General features: G+C 32.5%; 1 protein-coding gene across 5 annotated transcripts in view; it reads left to right on the top strand.

The window, feature by feature from the left end:
* TBCK (TBC1 domain containing kinase) overlaps window positions 1-20,936 on the top strand; it is a 179,130-nt gene that overhangs the window by 81,140 nt on the left and 77,054 nt on the right. For all 5 annotated transcript variants that reach the window (XM_019738922.3, XM_019738920.3, XM_019738921.3 and 2 more), the window contains one exon: window positions 6,449-6,534. In XM_019738922.3, coding sequence (XP_019594481.3) covers window positions 6,449-6,534 — 86 coding nt within the window. The remainder of the gene's footprint in view (window positions 1-6,448; window positions 6,535-20,936) is intronic.

The raw sequence follows: 20,936 nt of genomic DNA, 5'->3' as shown, positions 1-20,936 counted from the left end.
AAGCCCATTATTGCATGATATTAGAGAGTTTGCAGTAAACTATTTGTGCTGATAAAATATAAATGAGTAGATTTAATTACACCTTGGATGATACCAGGAGATTTCAAAGGCTATGTGCAATGTAAATAATCTATCAAATAGTGACCAAAGACAAACTGAAAAGATTAGAGGTAGAAAATAATCACATTACTATTTGTGCAACACAAAAGGTGATTCCTTAATCCTCTGTTAAATATGCCAGCAACATAATGCTGTTATTTTTAAAGCTAATATGAATTAGTAGTATTAATTGAACTTTCATATATAAAAGCCTGGAAATAACCTTTTTCCAAATTTGTCAGGCCCCTAGTAAAGCATAGTGCCTAGCCTAATTTAAAATTCAGTAATGATTTACCTCTTAAAAGTTTTATTTTTCCAATAATTGTTTCACATTGCAGATGGATGTCTATTATTTCAACATGAAAAAGATGAGTTTTCACACTTTTTAAAAATAATTACAAACTTCTTTAGTACACTATTAAAAGGGTTAATATGCAAATAAACAAGATAAGATCTTGTTTAATTTGTGAGAAAAAAGGACTCTTTTTACTTTGATTGATTAATCAGCAATGCATTTTAAATATTCAATATTATAACTAAAATACCTCTCCAATTTATTTAAGTTTTATTTTTCTAAGTATTAATAACTTTATCAGTTATAACATTTGTAAATTCGTGTTTAAAATTTTGAATTGGTAATTAGTTTTTAAACTTTTTTAAGCCATAATAAATGTTCTTTGATATTATGATGAAAACCATTGCATGCATATTTTCCCAAGAAACAATAGACATGGTATTTTAAATCACTTGTTCGGTTTTTACATTGACACTATATGTTCTATAAGAAAAAAAAAAAGCATAGTTTCAATAATTTTGTCTTTCAATAAATAATTGTTCTATGCTGACTGTGCCAGGCACTGCGTAAGGAATCAAGGTTCTTAAGGTAAATAACATTCAATCCTTTTCCAAGGGATTTCATAGAAATAAATGTGAAAATAACTATAAGTCAGTGAGATAAGTAGACATATTACTGGATTAGCACAGAGAAAGAAGTGGGAAGAGCTGATTTTGGTTTTCTTTTACTTTTGTTGGAGGCAAAGGGAATAAGTAGCATGTCTGGAAAGGTTTCATAAGAGAGAAGATACTGGTGAATTTGAAATTTGAGCAGGAATTTGGAGAAATTGGGAGAATAACATTTTTAAGACAGAGAACAAGGACAAGGACTGCAGTAAAAACATGAAAGTGAGTTGATAAAACAGCCAGTAGTCTAATCTGGTGCACAGAGTTGGAAAGAGAGGGATGGATTACTGAAGGAGCTGAAACAGTGCACTCACTATTGAAGAACAGTGGTTTGTTTTTCTTCAAAATGTTTGTTTTAGGCTTGGAATTAGAAATATTCAGCTTTCATTTTATTGTTTCCCTCTTTGTCCTTCTCCACCATTTTGTTTAATGGCATTTTAAGGTTTAAATTTCAAAGTAATATTAATTTTGATTGACATAAATAAAACATGTGCACTTTTCCCCCCAAGTTTTGGAAAACTTGTATACCCTATGAAACTGATTAATAGCTAATTATAGAATTGCATATTGATTTAGTCCAAATAATTGTCTTTACAGAAATCAAAAGTTTCTTTATTCAATAGTAACTTTAAATTTTCTTTGAAAAAATAAGTTGTATAATTATACACTAATAGAACTTTATTTTTTTTATTTTAAAGTCTCATAAAATATAGGATTTGCATATTTATAAGGCTCTAAACTGCTTTGCCTCTTTTGATGAGAGAAAAATTATCTATTTAATGAAGATATCCTGGGTTTGTTTGTTTTTTGTTTTTTGTTTTTTTTTTAAACCATGGTGCTATTTACTTGTTATCTGCAGACATTTTATAGAAAATAATAAACTTAATTACTTCTGGCCTAAATTAATATTCATTGTTGTTGTCACTATTAACTTATACCTTACAGTGTTGCTATTGAGTTGATGAAGTACCACCACTCAGGAACTTTAAAAAATAACATACTAATTAAAGAATTCAGGGTTTTAGCTTCCCAATTACCTAAGATTACTAAAATTATTCTAAGATTCAGAACCTTAGGGTACCATTTTAAAAAGATGTACCAGATTTAAAAAGATGGAGGGATTTGAAAGGAATATATTGAATACGGAGATTGGAAAATTGGCTTGTAACTTGCAGGAGAGACATACTTTATGCTACTGAAGAAAGAAAAGGCAGCTTTAGGACAGTGAAGAAAGAGGCAGCCATTTAGTTATTATGAAAGGGAACTAATCCTTTGTGGAAAACCCAATTGTACTTTAACATCATTTTGCACTTAAGAAGGGAGCAATCCAGAAAACTGACCTGTAAAACTTTTACATGGTTCTTTGAAGATATTCTACTGTGTTTTGTTCACCAAAGCAACCATTGGAATTTTGGCACAACATTAAACATATTCTTGTACTGTTTATAAAACCAAATCATATTCACATTTGGACCATTGGAAAATATGGTGGCTATAAGTCAGAAAGGGAAAGATAGAGGGAGATACCATATAAAATGGGAAATAAAATGGGTGAAAATTTCTGCAAGTTTTTGTTTACCTGCATATCTAATTCTTTTGAGGCCAAGGGCAGCGTCTTCTTCACCATGATGTTCCATTTAATGTAGTGCCACCTATACCTAGGATGACTATAAAACTAAATATGATTATTTTTGAGAGTTAAAAGGGACACTGACTTCATCAGGCAATGAGTCTATAGGTGGCAGCTGGAACTCTGCCAGGTAAACATGGATGTATGGTCACACTACGTATAGACATTCAATACACCTTTGAGGGGAAGGGAGAAAGGAGAACAGGCATCAAAATCTAAAGTCCAGTTGTCAAATGTGAGTATAATACAAAACGCCTTCCTCATATAATGGTCACAAAGAGAGAGGGAAAATATGCAACTTCCCTGTAAGGGTTATGTATTTGGAAAAGCCGTGCATTATACATTTCCAGTTTGATGCACATCTTTGTCATGAATGACTTTCATGGTAGGATATTGGGAAATGGTAGGGAATGCATTGAATGTACAGTCTTGCCATTTTCAAGAATGTCTTGTATCATGTGACTAAGATTGTTCCTGAGACAGAAAATGTTTTGTTACCTTTACTAGAAATATTATGAGAAGTACTTAGTGAATATGCTTGCAGATTTTTTTTTTTTACCAGAGCAGGGTATGTCAGCCAAAAAGAAAATGGCTCACAAACGTAGCCCTAAAGATTTGTTTCTCTTTCCTTTCTCTTCTTTTGAAACCCCCTCTTCCCATGTTGATATAAAGGTTGATGCTTGCTCTTGTGGCTTTAGACAATAGCCAAATTTTATAGCAGACAAACCTTGTAATGGAAAATAATCTAATTTGGGTTCATTTAGAATAAAATAACTGACTTCTTTTGAGTGCTTTGAGTAAATGTCACCAAATGGTTTGTTTGGGGCACAGTTTAGTTGACAAGCGATGTATGACTCTGCATACTTATTTATACTCCCTATCTTCAGGATAAAGTATCAGCCTGATGGAAAATAATAAATATAGAACTGAGACTGCCATTTCTGATTTGTGAGCAAAGGAAAGCTTTTGCTTTAAATGTGTTGACCATCAGCCTTCATCTCCACCTTTCCCCAACTAAGAAAATGAAAGCAGAAAGACTGGCCAGAAAGGAAAAAATAAGGATACCCATATGTGGCACTTTCTGAAATTCCCTCTCTCTATTTTTTTATGATTTTTTTTTTTTTTGAAATACAAACAGATGCCTTATTTATAAGTAGCTGCACAAAAATATGATAATGTCATATGAAATCCTTACACTGAATTATTTGGGGATTGTTGTTTTAAAATATGTAATAAATAAAGATACTGTTTTAAAAGAGAGGAATAGATTTTTTAATACTGAGAGACTAGAAGGAAAAAATAAAATTTATTTTCACTTTATGTTTCATTGCAAAAAATTAAAAGGTATACAGTGTCATTGAAACAAAGAAATTTACATTAGACATGCTTTTGCACAGTAGTGCAGCATTAAGCTTCACTTGAGGTTTAAGGGGATATTGCATAAAGACTTTGATTTAAAAAAACAACTACAACTAGCATTTAACCTTACATAGATCACCTATAAGTTAGAAAATATTATTTTGGGGGTTATTTTATGGCTCTAGATACATATCTTTTTATTGATTGACTGATTGATTGATTGATTTTTTTTAAAAGAGTTCATTTGAGCCAAACTGGCAACATATGCCAGGGAGTAAGATCTCAAATACTCCCTATGCATATCTTTATTATAAATCACAATTAAAGTGTTTTGTGAACATCTTAAAAGAGTCAGTGTAATAGCTCTAGAATCCTTTGTTTTATTCTGACTACTGGTCTTTTATTCTGTAGCTTAAATTCTATAAGGTTGGTTTACAAATCAAAGGACGTATGCATGTCATTTTTTTAACTTATTCTAGGGAATTTTTATATGCACTTTTGAAATGACAATGAAATATGACATAGTGCTGTTTTCCTCGGTTCTATTTTATCCCTCCTTAAAGTAAGGTTTTTTCCTGAATATAACAAGCCATACTATAAGTCATCCTAAAGCCTAGCCTGAGCAGCCAAAACTTATGCCAGTCTTTTAACTTACATTTACATATGTTAAATAACATATGGTATATAATAATATATAAAATAAATGTATACACATATTTATTTGTGTGTTATTTATAACACATATTTAAATCCAGCCATCAGTTTTCGGCAGAACACAAAGAAAATGCTTTTGTGATGGATTAAGTTTCTTCAGTGGATCCTTAATTGGCCATGTGATCCCACGTAGTAATTCTCTTTTATCAGGCTCAAATAAGAATGATGTTTAGTAAACTGGAGCTGAAGTCCATATCTGAACAAGTTCCTCCTACTACTTATAGCGGTGGAAAATGGCCTGAGCCATGCTTTTCTGGTTTAAAATCAAGCCTTAAAAGTGAATAACTATATGCTTTCATCAACACAAAGTTGAATTCTTAGGAATGTTGCTGTTACATACCTCTGACTTCTAGGTAAATTATGATCATAAACATAACATCAAAACATACCATCACTAATTGGAAGGAGAAATAAAAGTAAAGTTAAACCCCAAAGTTTCCTGGGGCCTTGGAATCTGTCCTGGGTCTTCACTTTAATTGTAACTCTTGAAGCTGATGTAAATTGTACCTTTTTTCGGTCTTGGAGGAAAAGGTGAGACAATGAATACATGGAGTTTTGTTGCCGTATTGGATACAGTATCTCCTTATCTTTTTTTTTTTTTTTTTAATTTGATGTTCCTCTTTGTAAAATATGTGGCATTGCTTATAGGTAAATAATTATAAAATACATTGTGGTCATTAGAAGCAAAGTTTTAATTGAGGAAAATAGGGGAAGGCTACTTGTACTAACAGATTGTCGAGGATTTTATACTATTTCTTGAAATATTACAAATAAAGAACTTTAAAAACTAAAAAAGTCAGACATTGGAGGTTATTTTCACCAAATAATTGCTTTGAAAAAATAGATCTATAACTTTATTGAAGGAAGGAGTTAAAATTATTAATTAAGGGAAAACTTTCTTTGGGTTATTGTCATTTCAGTCTCAAAAAGATAAAAAGTTGGCTTATTGAAATACGTTTTAATTTTTTAATATGTAAAAAGTGATGGCTACTTGCCCCTGAGTAGATTATTATAGGTATATTGTTTACTATATAGTGAGTAAATTGACAATAATAGTAAATTGTTGAAAGAATGGAAAAAATAAGAAAATATTCCCCATATTCCAACTGAACCCTATTAATTAGAACAGGATTAGAATCAACAATATTTAATTACATACTGTATGCCTATTTTCTGACTAACGTGATGCTAATTCTTATTTCTAATATGCCAAATACAGAGTCTTAGATGGAAATAAGTTAGAACTGGAACAAATACATTTATATATAAATAAATTTGAGGCATAGTTATTTTATTTGTGACTGCTAATAAAGTGTTCCTTCTGTTACACTTTCTGAACGTAAAATAAATACAAGATTTAATATCACTAGAAAAAATGTATTTATGGAAATTAATAGGAAAACATTCATTCATTTATCATGTGTATAATTTTGATTTAAGAAATGTACTGATAACTCTGAAGGTAGAAAATAAGTTGCATCCTAGTTTGTTGGCATATTTGTTTAATAATTAGCAGTAAGTGATTAAAATGGTAACAAAGCAGAGCACTACCTATTAAAGCATATTTTCTTCATGGAGAAATTAAATTTCTCTCAAAATGTAAATAAAACTATTCTCTGTGAATTTAATGTCCATATTTGAGGTATTGTGTAAAAATAATGGTCTTAAACTTCATTGTCATTTCAGAGTATCTGACTGTGTTCTCTCAGATGATTGCATTCCATGACCCAGAGCTGAGCAATCATCTCAATGAGATTGGATTTATTCCAGATGTAAGTACTTGGTGCATTAATTAACATGAAATAAAAAATAAGGCAGTAATTGGCAGCACAAAAGAGTGCTGTTTTTAGCTTTGTTGTCATAAGATGTCCATATTAAAACAAGTTCCTGCTACTACCCTGTTTACCTGGAAATAAGACCTAGCCAGACAATCAGCTCTAGTGCGTCTTTTGGAGCAAAAATTAATATAAGACCCAGTATATTATATTATATTGTATTATATTAATTATATTACATTATATTTATATGATATGATGATATGATATGATATGATATGATATGATATGATATATTATATTAAGACCCAGTCTTATAGTAAAATAAGACTGGGTTTTATATTCATTTTTGCTCCAAAAGACTCATTAGAGCTGATTGTCCAGCTAGGTCTTATTTTTGGGCAAACAGGGTAATTACAGCCTTCTGTTATAAAGTCTGTGTGAATACCTTCCATATTCTCCCTTTAAGTAAAGGGAAAATGCCTTATTTTTCTTAACATACTTGATACGATCAAATTATTTTGGAAAACCCATCAAGGTTAGTGTGATATTAAACTGTGCTGTGGGTTTTCACTTGGGTTTTATGATACTCGGGCCTATGTTTGAAGAAGTTAGGAAATTTGAACTTAGTAAATTGTTAAGTAGCTTCTTCTGTATTTTGCTTGCTTGATGTGTTACCTTGGGAGCTTTGCCAGACTTTGGCTTACTTTATTAGCATCTCTATAGTCCATATTAAGCTAAAAGTCAGATTGACTTGCAAAGGTTAGCCGGGGTGCAGCTTAGCCTGTTACTCATCTGCAGAATCAAGCCTTTTTTCAGGGGAAGGTGGAATATAGTAATTATTCCAGTAATTTTTTTGTAAACCTCAAAAATGTTTTTTGAGATAGAGAGCTCCTTACTCCCTCTTAACCTTCTATGCTTCCTCATCATGCCTTTCCTCTTCAGGCTTATATCCAGAGATGGGTATATCAATGGTCAAGATTAAGGCTGAAAAGTGTTAATATTAATATTCCATTAATACATTTAAATCGTTAACAGTAACACAGTATAAATACTTGCAGAGTTCTTTGAAGTTAAAAATATTTTCATAGATGTTATTTCATGTGATTTTCAAAACCAATTTGTATGGTGTATGAAGCAGATAATTTCATTGTTTAATAGATAAGAAATTTAGTGTTTGAGAAGATAACAAAAGTAGTTAGTCACAAAACTCAAAATTTAATTTAAATCATTTGACAACCCTCTGCCTCCAGTCTGGTTCATTTTTCCATTGGGAAAATGGAGACTAAAACATAGGTGTGCTTATTCCTAGTTCATTACTCACTGCTATAACTCTCTGTGATGTGACCATCAGGCCTAAAGTAACCATCCTTAACATATATACTGTCATTTGCTCCTAAGGTTATGGAGAAACACCTTTTATTTTAATACATGGTTTATTCAATGAAGGCTCCAAGAAGAATGTATACAGATTGCAAAACAAACAGATACCAAATAAGGATAAGCCCTATTATAATTATGGATACAGATGAAAACCTTGTAAAAAGTTTAACCAGTATACATATTTTCCTATAAAGTATTCATTTTTATATATTCGCAACTTTCTTGTTTTGTGTTATAAATGTGAGATATAATCCAAGATAATATTTTATTAAATCTTATGGTTAGAGTTGAAGAAATTATAGAGGTGCCAACTGCTGAGTTGGTAATGGTTAGATTACTTTAAAAAAATTTTTTGAAAGCACCTAATTGTGTTCAGTGATCAACAGAAAAGTACATTGGTTCAGTCAATATTATAGATTGACAGAAAACATTTATGTAGAAAAATATGTATAGAATTATAAAGACAGTCTGTTAAATCCTTAGACATATTCATGAATACAGATGGCATTAAGAAAGGAATCACAAAAGGAAAAATAATTTATCTTTGCTTTAGTTATTCATAAAAATTGAATGGTGGAAGAAGCAGCAGTGAGCAAAAAACATTTTTAAAATACAGTAATGTGAACACATATCAAGTGTTTACTATGTGCCAAGCGCTGCTCCACCCTCTTTAAATAAACCACTCATCTAATCCTGAGAAGTCTGTGAATCTAATTAAACAATGACTATTTAATATTTCTATGTAAAATTGATTTGGGAAAAGCTAATAGCAAGATGGAAATAAACTCAGTATCCCATATTAGTGTGCTAATGTTTTTTTCATTGTGTAAGGGTAAAGTCAATATGCTCATTTTAATTAGACATCAAGTCAGGAGTCCTTTCAGATCTGGGACTGGATTTTACCTTCCTTAAAAGCTCATAAATGAGCCTGTTACTGTTTTGTGGGCACTGGCAGAAAACACGAGACTCCTGGGTGATAGACAAAGGACTTATTAACCACAGCACAGCAAGCAGCATGAACGTAAACATATTTGTATTGGTTCCCCTTGCCCCCAAATCCCATGAAGACAAAGTAAGGGTTCAGATGATACCTGCATATGCAGTGGATTACATTATAGGAGACAAATGCTGAGCTTAGAAAATTTGAATTTTAAAAAAATTGACAGTAAGCATGCCTTCCATTTGCCATGAAGAGAGAAAAACACAATCTTTTTATTCCAAGCTGTAAGTAAACCTGTCCTTTGCTGCAAAAGGAGATTATTTTTTTCCAAACCTATTTTTATTCAAATCATATTTGACAAAATAATCCAGAAGAAAGGGCAGTGAGTGTCTCTGCTCATAAGAAATGCAGAAGTACAAGAATGCATTTTAAAATTTTAATGGTAATCACTAAAAGAATAGAAAGATAATCTATAACTTTTAAACCAATAGAACAAGGGGTATATGTGGAACAAAGAAAAGTCAACCAATCCTGTAAAAACAGAAAGAACATAGAAAGAATGTAAGCTAGTTAGATTGCCTAATAAAGGAAATTTTCAGATATTTTTAAAACTCTGTCTATATGCTATATATAAAAGATAAACATAAAAATGTAAAGATATTGGCCAGAAAGGAGATAAACATATGTCAGGTAAATATTAATCAAAAGAAAATTAATATAGCAATATTAATATAAACCAATAAAACAGAAAACACAAAATACCCCCCCTCATATATATGGAACTTGGTATGTGACAGAGACGGCTCTATAAATCAAGGATCTGTAAAGAAAGGATTATTGAATAAATAGCCCTGATACAATTAGATAACTCTATGGAGAAGAAGTGGGAATCAAAGCTCAATCCCACACCAAACATAAAAATAAATCCTAGATTGACGAAGAAGTAAATGTGGAATGTAATATTTATAATTTCCACCTAGAAAAGAATTCTTACAGAAGTTATAGAAAGTGCAACATAAATTTTACAAAGAAAGAATTTAAATTGAGGAGTGCTGCAAAGGAGCCTTCTATTCTACTGATAATATATCATTTTGATTTTAAATTTTTTGAAGCAATTGTGGCAAAATGTTTGTTAAATCTGGGTGGAGAATACATTTGTTAAATGTACTGCTACACAAGGTGAGTTAATTATTCAATAATTTTGATAGAATGTCTTATTGTATTTATGCGTCACTCTGTTATGATCCCTCCTATAATTTCTGTGACATTTTTGTGTAACTTCTTGTAAAAACTCTTTAATACTGGTATTACTATTAAAGTAATACTGGTTTTTATATGTAGTGTGGTTAGTCTTATGAGAATTCAGAAGTCATGTGGGATGGGGGACAGTTGCCTGTGGGATGCGAATGCTCAGTACAGGGCAAATTCTGAGCATCCATGCCTTCCCACCCCCACACTGATTGCCTGCAGTAATCCCCTAATCATTGTAATAATCAAATGCTTGTATGTGTTTCTGAAAAATGATTCTACATATAGTTCCAAACACTCTCTAGGGAATGGTTCTGTCACTATTGAAAATCCTAGAATAAACAAAGAGAAATGAAGGAACTGAAAGTATATCTTAACTTGGAGAAAATTCCCTTTTCTACAGCTATTCTCTTGTCACGGAGAATGGGCAAATGAAAGATATTTAACAAAGAAAGTTAAATTGTTAATAGGAAGATTGCTTTTTGAAAATCTTTCATCCTGTGTTCTGTTTGTTTTATTGTTTTGTTAGCCTATTCCTCAAGTCTGGATGATACGAAAATGTTGAAACTTTTTAAATTTAATTTTGAAAACAGATTTTATTTTTTAATATAGAGATTGTTGACAATAGTGTGAGAGTGTGATGAAAGTGAGAGGGTGAAGAAATGGAGAATTTTTCAAACATTGTTCTTACTCTGTAATCATATATTTTTATAACATTTCGTTAGTCTGTATGTGCAGTGTTCCTATTTCCCCCTCCTTGCCTTGAATTGGTGTCTTCATTGTCTACCTTGAAAATAATTGTTTAGGGGACATTCTGTATCACTAACAATACGAGTAATGACTCATCAATGGGAAGGGTGGGCACTTTGGTAATAAGATCCCAAACTGAATTTCCTGCTCAGTAAAATAATCATATCAAAGTAAATCCTCCTTAGTCTTCCATCATTGAAATGCAGGCTCCCATTGCAGGAGAAAGATTGTGTTTTCTGGCTCCTTTCCATTAGTTCTGGGTCACAGAACTCTGAATAGTGAACATTGCTGAAGCTTGAATAGTTAGGAATATTGTGCACTGATGTGATGCTTAGATTGTATGTGTCATGGTAGTTATGTGATTTACGTGTAAATAGGGTGAGTAATGTGTATTGGGCAAAATTGAGGCCAGGGTGATTTTCATCATTTTTGTCTTGGTGTATCTTTCTGCCTCTGAAAATATACTAGGCCTTTGAGATAGGAACAGGAAAGTATGCTGCTTCATTCTTAAAGAGACTTTTCCTGAAAGGCTATGAATAGCATTCAACTTGCAAATTATGAAAAGTTGTCAGCTGCCCCTTAAGAGAAATGATAAGGGCTGTATCTCAGTACTCTTATGTGCTTTATTAACCTACTGTCACTGCTAAAGATAAAGCTAACAAATTCAGTGATAAGCAAGTATGCTGGCAAAATCATTGTCCTTTAACTGCAGTCTTAATGGAGCCTATACTGCTGCTTTTCTCATTGCTTAAAAGCTGATCACTATCATTTTCAAAACTTACATTCAGCTGAGTTTGTACTAACAGAAAATGTGAAAGGATTGCTCAGAAATATGTATGTATTTATTTGTTTGTCTTGTTTATTCATTTGTTCATTTGTTCATTCATTCCTGGCCTTCATGTTATTGTTACATAAAGAAATTTTAGCTTCTAATCTAAAGAGGAGACCGCTGACAATGAATGAGCTTTACAGATTTTATCAAGATGTAGTTACAGGATACATTAGGAAAGTGCACCCTATTTAAAACCTACCATAACAGGAGTCCCCGCTAACCTCTCCTAGCCCATCTGCGGAGCACTAGCATCTGTCCTGTCTGCTGCTGCTCTGCTGTCCCTGACATCAGTCCTAGCCCCATTCCACTCACTTTGAATTCTGTAAGGCTCTTGAGTACATATGGCTTCTTGAGCTCTCTTTCTTACAGTAGAGCTTAATTACCTTTCAAAAAGGGCCCAAATCTTAGAAACCAAAGGCTGACTAATTCCACAGAGGTGATAAAGTAATATTTGGTACCTTTTTTTCTAAGAACACATACATTCAAATTAAATAATCCGGCAAGTTTCCCGATTCAGTGACTCCTTACTTGAATGAATGCCCCCCACTCTATTTCCAATCAAATGCATCCATCCTTATACTGGTTGAGAGACAAGTGAAAGGAAGTATAGCATTATACAGTGGTTCTGAAACTTTCTGGTCTTAATACATCTTTACATTTTTAATTATCAAAGATCCCAAGGAGTTTTTGTTTGTGTGGATTATACCGTGTTTCCCCGAAAATAAGACCTAGCCGGACCATCAGCTCTAATGCGTCTTTTGGAGCAAAAATTAATATAAGACCCAATCTTATTTTAATATAAGACCGGGTGTAATATAATATAATATAATGCAATGTAATATAAAATGCTGGGTATAATATATTATATAATACCGGGTCTTATATTAATTTTTGCTCCAAAAGACGCATTAGAGCTGATGGTCCGGCTAGGTCTTATTTTCAGGGAAACACGGTATCTCTAAAAATTTACTGAGACATTTAACAAGATTTATGTATTTAAAATGACAATAATAAAACCATTGTATGCCAAACAAAATAACATATTTTTCTGAAAAAAAAATTGTTTTTCAAAACAAAAAGTAATGGAAAAGTGATATTGTCTTATATTTTTGCAATCTCTACTTAATGGGAGAAAGCTGGATTCTCATTTGGTTCAGAATTCAATCTGTTGTAATACACTTTTGGTTGAAGTGTATGTAGAAAATCTGGCTTTATATAGACATGTAGTTGCATAGGGCCTTTTCACACAATGGTAATTTCTTAAAGCCTGTTTGCAATGTACAATCTAAAGTCATACATATCAGGGAAATTTTCATAGTCTATTACACTCAAATCCATCAGTTTATCTTGCACTTTGAATGGCTCTTTTACTCATGCATACTTTTGTGATGTCATGCATTGGTTATTTGGGAAATATTTGTTCACTGAATTATGTAGATCTTTCAACTATGAAATATTTCATTATACAATGTCAAAAAATCACATTCATTAATATCAACACTGATCTCATCCAAAAAGTCATTAAGTATTGGGAAGCTGCCAAGCTCAGTGGCAGATACACTTTTCCAAAATTCCGATCTTCATCTGACAGCTAGCAATTTTTCTTGAAATGATAGACTAACTTCATTTTTTTTTTTTTAGAAATGTTGGCCAAATATTCAAGCCTGAAAAAATATCATTGTTTATATGTCATTCTTTCAAATAAAAAATGCTATTTCTTGACAAAGTACCTACATTGACTCATAGTTCAAATGATTGTCCAAGGGCTTTTTCTCAAGACAACCAACCATTGTACTTCAGTACACAGCACAAGTGCTTTATGCATTCTTCCCATTTTGTCTCATGAAACATTAAAGAGATATTAGTGACATTAATATTTTTTACTTCTTCACAAGGATATGACTTTAGTGCCACTGCCTTGATTTGCAATAAGGTGCCAACAGTTTTATCCACCAGTGTTTTTGCAGCATTAGCACAAATGTTAATATAATAAAAAAAGAGCAAAAAACATCTTAGTTTTATTATGAAAATAGCTTTGAATTCATGGATCCCTGAAAGGTCTTGAGGATCTCCAAGGATCTCTGACCACGATTTGGGAAAGCAGGTATAGAGAGTAAGCACTCTCTATACACTGGTGTCAAATGGGCCAGCGTTCTAATCCTGACTCTCAGCTTACTAGCTAAATACTTAAGTTAATTTCTCTTATCCACAGTCCTCTTATTGTTAATGTTGATTGTAATAAATCTTATCTCATAGGATTATTGTGATGATTAAATGAAATAATACATACAACCTGTTCAATGCAATTCCAAGTATACAGTAAGTGTTAAGGGGTTAACCATTATTGGTGTTATTTTACTTACTAGAGTCTGATCATATTGCACTATTTATTTGGTTACATTAATATGATTTACATTTAGAAAAGCATTATATCACAAGCTCTAATGGATATATTATTTTGCTTCCACAGTTAATGAATACTTTGTGGGAGGAGATATGATACTATTAACGATAAAGACTTTCTTGTTTGTCTGAGTTGGTAAGATTATCACTCACGACTTTAAATTTTAACCTTTTTTATTTGCTTGTTTAAGATACTTTTCGATCTCTCAGAAAGCGCTACATAGTATATTTTACAGTCTCTTATGCAAAGTAAATTACATTAAAAATTTTTTTTTGAAAATTTTGAAAAGTTTTTTTTTTTTTTTTTTTTTTTGTTCAGTGAGATAATTGAAAGGTACTCTGGAAGTGTAGCTAATTCTTCCCCAAAATGATCATGGATCTCAGAACCATTAAATTATCCAACTGATTTTATTACTAATTTCTATTTTATGGTTTTTCAGTTCAATAGTATAAGTCAAGAATAAAAGAGAAAGATATTTATGCAGTTCACTTATTTTTTTTTATTTCATTCCTTTTTGTCCTTTTAGGGAAATTACTGTTTTGCAAAAAATGTAATTAATATAACCTTTTATATACAAGGAAAAGAAAATTAGCCATTTACCATCTGGGCCAATGGATCATTTTAATTATTTTTATATGTTTAAGTCATTTTTTAAAATAATTTGTAGAATTAGTAAAATGCATGGTCAAAACTAACTTTATTAAAAATTTTAGTAAGAATTTAAACATAGCAAACTGAAAATTTTATTCTATACATTCTTCTTTTTGAAAGTAGATATATGTAAAATGTTCAATATCCTTTGAACTTACTGCGCATCTTCATGCATAAACCTGGAGCATACCTATCTTGTAAAGACTGATTCCATATTTCAGATACCTATTCTCTAATAGGTTCTGATTTATTTCTGGTTCTTATATTTGCATGGTCAAAACAAAACGTTGACAGGGCTCGTAACTTTGTTGGAAAAGAGCTGTCTTTTTTGTCCCATAATTGTAAAATATTTTCATTTTTAGATTTATGGATACAAATTAGAATGATAAATCTATTGATTTTTTTTTTCATTCTAACCAATCGGTTTCCTTCCATCACTGTAAACACACCTACCTGTGGCATTTTTCCACTTAAATTGTATAAAATTTTGTTGCAGAAATATTATTTAAAGATTACTCTCAACATCTTTTAGCAAAACAGGATGGTTTAGGTTTATGTTACAAAATATTGTGTGATGAGGTCTTTCCCACTGAATGGCTAACTTATTGTTTACTCTGATTCTTGTGTTTGAGGCAATTCATCTAAGATACCATCTGAGCACTCACACTTTGAACTTTCTCTTCTTTTTACCTTCTATCCCTACCCTCCTTACTTTGACAACACTTATGTATTTTTTGTTAGATGGCTTCATGAGGTTACCTCAGAACTTTGGGTTGTTAAAATACTTTGCTATTACAGAATCTTCTGGATTGTTATTAAGAATGATAATTGTAACTCATATACTTACGTCTGATGTGTGCCACATCTTCTGCCAAGTGTTTTAGATCCATTAAATAATCTTTACAACTATCCTAAAGGTTAAAAGAGTTATATAACTACCAGATCACAAAATCCAGAGTTTCAAGTTTTGCAAAAATATACGATGGTCTCTACTGCTTTGAAAACGTGCTGGTTTTCAGGCATCCTTTTCTGGAATGGCTAGATGTACATTTCCTTAATGCAGGGAATCATTGCAAGGCATCAAACTAATGGTTAATATGTATTTTACAGAGGTGGCTTATAGTAATTAAAATATAGAAATAACATGTGACTTGAGGTAAACAGAAAATATAGTACGCTCATAAGAAGGTAGATTAAGAAAGTCAATCAGAACGAACTGATTGACTTTCAGTTCCTGTAATATTTGTATTATTACAATAATTTTGTAATAATAATTATATGTATATAGAGAGAAAGAGAGCACAATATGTTTGTAAATAAAAATCCATTTGACACGAGACTCATCTAGAGTTTGTAAGAAATATTTCCTGTTTTAATCTTTTTCATTTTTATAGACAAGTTTTTGAGCCATAATTTTCTGCTTTTCACAATCAAATTAGCAAGCCTCCTGCCTTTGTTTTTCCTTGATATTTCTAATTTTGACATTACCAACCCACAGGGAAAGACCTCATAAAATCATTATTCTTTTTTGATATTGCTAGGGGGCAGTATTTACTCAGCTGACTCTTTTAGCACACTAGCAGTAGGCCAAATCAAGCATACATAATTTCATGATCTGGAGAAAATAGTCAAAGCATGTATGATTTCTTTTCATTTAAAGTTTCTAACTTTAAATCAGAAAATAGTTGATAATGTCTCTAATTTGATAAGATGCTTTTATATATTTTGTATTTGTAATAAAATATTTCATTATTTAATTGCTATTTTAAAAATTAAAACCTGAACCAGCCTAGTAGTATTCAATGTTATCTTATTTTGCTGGGTTTTTTTTTTGTGTAGCAGACTGTATTATAGAGATGTACCAATATTCCAAGAAATTATTTAAGATGAAAACATCACTTAAAATTTTAAAAGGGAGAAATATAGAAAGAATAAAACCGCCATTACAGTCTCACAGAACATATTACCATTTATTGGTCTGACTTTAATTTAAGAAGTGACTGGTGCTGATGATCACCAGGGAGTTTTTGTATTAAATAAATTAATTTAATGAGAATTATTTTCAAATATCATTGAATATGCTTCATTTTACTTGTTTTTAATAACTTTTTTCATAATTGTCAAAGTATTGGTATATAATTTATTTTTTTTCATTTAAAATTTAAGTTTGATTTTTTCAATACTTTTGACTAATATGAAGCATTTTTAAACATGTATTAAGTGAGGAAAATTAACTAAGTTTCTCATTATTTGATAGTTTTTGAAAACTCTTCATGAAAGTGTAGAAGCTCATGACTATTGACTCTTTTAATCTATCCCTTTGGGTAGATTATACATTTCACTCATTCTTTCAACAAATGTTTGAGTGCTTATTATATGCCAGGCATTTTCCTAGACCCCAGGTGCATCAGTGAAAAGACAGACAATATCTCTATCCTCGTTGGATCTAAAATCTACTGGGGAATAAACCATAAAGAAGATAAGTATACTACATGCTATGTTAGGTAGTGAGTGGTAAGTACTAAAGAGAAAACAAAAAACTAAAGCAGCGAGATGGATGTTAAGTGCTCAGGTGAAGGAGGAATTTAATTTTATGTAAGGTAGCCTAGGAAAGCCTCACAGAAAAAAATGACTTTTGAAAAAATGCTTAAGGGACTGAGGAAGAGAGCCATCCAAGCAGAAGCAACAGCAAGTGCCGCAGCCGTGAGGTAGAAGCATGACAGTGATGTGGAAGGAGCAGCCAGGAGACAGTGTGATTGGAGCCCAGTAAACAAGGAGATGAGGTCAAAGAGGTCATTGCAGGGCCAGGTTGCATAGAGTTTTACAGGGCAGATTTAGCTTTCAGGGTCAGTGACAGAAAGCCACTGAATGGTATTGAGCAGAGAAGTGACACATTGAGATCTAAATATTTTCACAAGATCACTCTGGCATCTATGACAAAAGAAACCCAAGGAGAGTAACTATGGAATTGGGAAGGCTAGTAATGGGCTTTTGTAAAATAATCTAGGCAAGAGATGATGGTGGCTTGAATCAGGAAGTTGAGAGCAGGGGTGGTGAGAAGTTTTCATATTCTGGATATACTTTGAAGATAAAGCCAGCAGGACTGTTGGTGACAAATGGACAATGCAGGAGACAGAAGTGTCAAGAATGATCACAGCATTTTTCACCTGAGCAACTGGAAGAATAGAGTTGCTCTTAACTGAGATGTGGAAGACTATACTTGGAGGCACAGATTTTGGAAGTCTCAGGAGCTCAGTTTGGGGCGTGTCATGTATATGTCAGACATACAAGTGAAGATGTCGAGCAGGCATTTGGACATAATGAGTTTGGAATTCGGGTGGAGGTCTGGATGGTGCTATAAATATGGGAGTTTTCACACTGTGAATCAGTTGGAGAAAATAAGAAAAGGTCCAAGCACCGAACACGGGGCACACCAGTGTTTAAGTCAGGGAGATGAAGCGGAACCAACAAAAGAGAAGGAGCAGTCAGAAAGGTAAGAAGAAAATGAGATGAATGTGATGTCTCAGAAGCTAATTGAAGGGAAAGCATGTTTTAAGGAGGTGAGAGTCGTCAACTATGTCAAACTCTGCTGATTGATAAACAAAGGTTAAGAATGAGAATTGGCCATTAGATTTAGCAACATGGAAATCTTCGATGACCAAAATAAGAGCAGTTTGGGTGGTGAGGTGGAAGGCAAGGATCAAATTGGAGTGGACTGAGAGAACATGTAATGAACATCTACTGCTCTTAATGAAGTGTAAGCACCTTACAGGCTGAAACTGCTTTGTTCTCTGCTATATCCAGCAGTCAGGCAGGGAGCGTGAATTCTCCTTTACTCCACCTTTTATTCTGTGCAGTCCTCCATCAAATTTTATTTTATCTCCTTTGTTAGCCTATTAGCTATAACTCTTTGTTGTAATTTCTTAGTGATTTCTTTAGGATATGTATAGTGGTCCTCCACCAAACTGCATGAGGCCCACTCACATTAGAGAGGGTCATCTGCTTCACATGTTGATTTCATCCAGAAGCATCCTCAGAGACACACCCAGAATAATGTTTAACTAAATATCTGGGCATCCCCTTGGCTTGGTCAGGTTGACACTGGAAATCACCCGCCACAGAACCATTGTGGTTATTGACATGGTTGCCTTTAAATCTGCCCTTGGTTATTTTTATCCTATCTGCCCCATCAGTTCTTTGTTCTCTTTTTTCCTTTTTATCTGCCTTCTTTGGATTCACTGTATATTTTTGTGTGTACGATTCTATTTTACCTCCTTTGTTAGCATGTAAGCTATAACTCTTTGTTGTATTTTCTTACTGATTTCTTTAGGATTTATACAGTGGTCCTTGAACAGGCAATTTTGACTCCCAGGGGAGTTTTGGCAATGTCTGGAAACATTTTTGACAAAACAAGGCGAGTGCTCCTGGCATCTAGTGGGTAGAGGCTGGGTTGCTACAAAAAAAATCTTAAAAGTGCCAAGTGCAATGACCACTCCCCCCCTCCTGCCAAAAAGAGTTATCTAACCCAAAATGTGAATAGTTTTGAGGTTAAGAAATTATGGTTTACACTATACTTCTTCAAGTCGTAACAGTCTGCTTTCAAGTAGTAGTTTACCACTTTATGTATAGTATAAATACAACAGTGTACCTTCATTTTCACCTCCTGGCATTTGTGTTATTGTTGTCCTATATTTTATTTCTACAAGTGTTATAAGCCCCACAATAAATTATTTTTTGCTTTGAAGAGTCAAGTTTTTAAGATTTTTTAAAAATAAAAGTATTTTCTGTTTAACCACATATTTATAATTCCTGAGTCTCTTCATTCGTCTATGTAGATCCAGATTTTCATCTCATAGTTTTCTTTTTGCCTGAAGGACTTCCTTCAGCATTTCTTGTAGTGTGGAAACTGCTGGTGATGAATTCTTTCAGCTTTTGTGTGTGCAAAAGAGTCTTTATTTTACCTTTGTCTCTGAAAGATATTTTTGCTGGGCATACAATCTAAGTTGAAAGATTTGAGGGTTTTTTAATACTTAAAATTTTTGCTCCACTGTCATTTGTTGTGCACTGTTTTCAACAAGAAAACATTCTTTTCATTGATGTCTTTTTTCCTCTAGCTACATTATAAGATTGTTGTGTTTACCACACTGATTTTTATAAATTTAAGCATTATGTGTCTTAGTGTAGTTTTCCTCATGGTTCTTGTGCTTCTGGTTCTTGAGATTTGAGGATCTAGTAGTATATCGTTTTCTTCAAATTAAGAAAATGTTCAGGTATTATTTCTTCATTTTTCAGTTCCCTCTCCCAACTTCTCTCCTTTGGAACCTCCAATAACATATATTTAGCTGCTTGAAGTTGCTTACTGATGCACAGGACGTGTTGTTGTTGTTTTTTCCTTTGTTGTTTTTCTGTCTTTGTTTTATTTTGGATACTTTCTATTGCTTTGTTTTCAAGTTCACTAATCTTTTCTTCCTCAATGTCTGCTATGCTCTTAATCCCATTCAGTGTTTTTTTTATCTCAAACATTACATTTTTCATTTCTAGAAGGTTGATTTGGTTTTTATTTTGTGTCTGCTATGTCTGCTTAACATGTTCAATCATTACTTAGCTTTTGAATGTATGGAATACAGATATAAAAGTATTTTAATGGTCTTGCCTACAATTATAAATATGTATGTCAGTTCTCTGTTCATTTTGATTGAATGATTTTAGCCCTCACTTTGGGTCATTTTTCTTCCTGCTGCTTTGTACTACTGGTATGTTTTATTGGATTCTAGTCATTGGGAATTTTACTTTGTTGAGTACTGGATATTTTTATATTCGCACAAGTATTCTTAGGCTTTATTTTCCGATGCAGTTAACTCACGTTGACATAGTTTGATCTTTTCAAGGCTTGTTTTTAAGTTTTATTAAGTGACACCAGGGCAGCATAATTTCAGAGCATAACATAGCCCCATTCCTAAGGAAATACCCTTTGAGTACACTGATACCTTGTTTATTACTGGGGATATTTTGTTTGTTTGTTTGTTTGTTTTGTTTGTTTGTTTTTCATCCTGGCCTGTGGCAAGATAAACTGTTCCTATTTTTGTGTGAGCCTGACAAGATTTTCCTCTGATTCTTTCAAGTGGTTCTTTCCCCTCTGTGTGTAGTTTCCTTATGTACATGTCTTCTTCGGTATATGGAAAAATGAATTG

Source organism: Rhinolophus sinicus, chromosome 1, assembly GCF_057876585.1.
Source record: "Rhinolophus sinicus isolate RSI-liver-muscle chromosome 1, RSI-T2T, whole genome shotgun sequence".
Lineage (NCBI taxonomy): Eukaryota > Metazoa > Chordata > Mammalia > Chiroptera > Rhinolophidae > Rhinolophus > Rhinolophus sinicus.
This window is presented reverse-complemented; position numbering and strand designations above follow the sequence as displayed.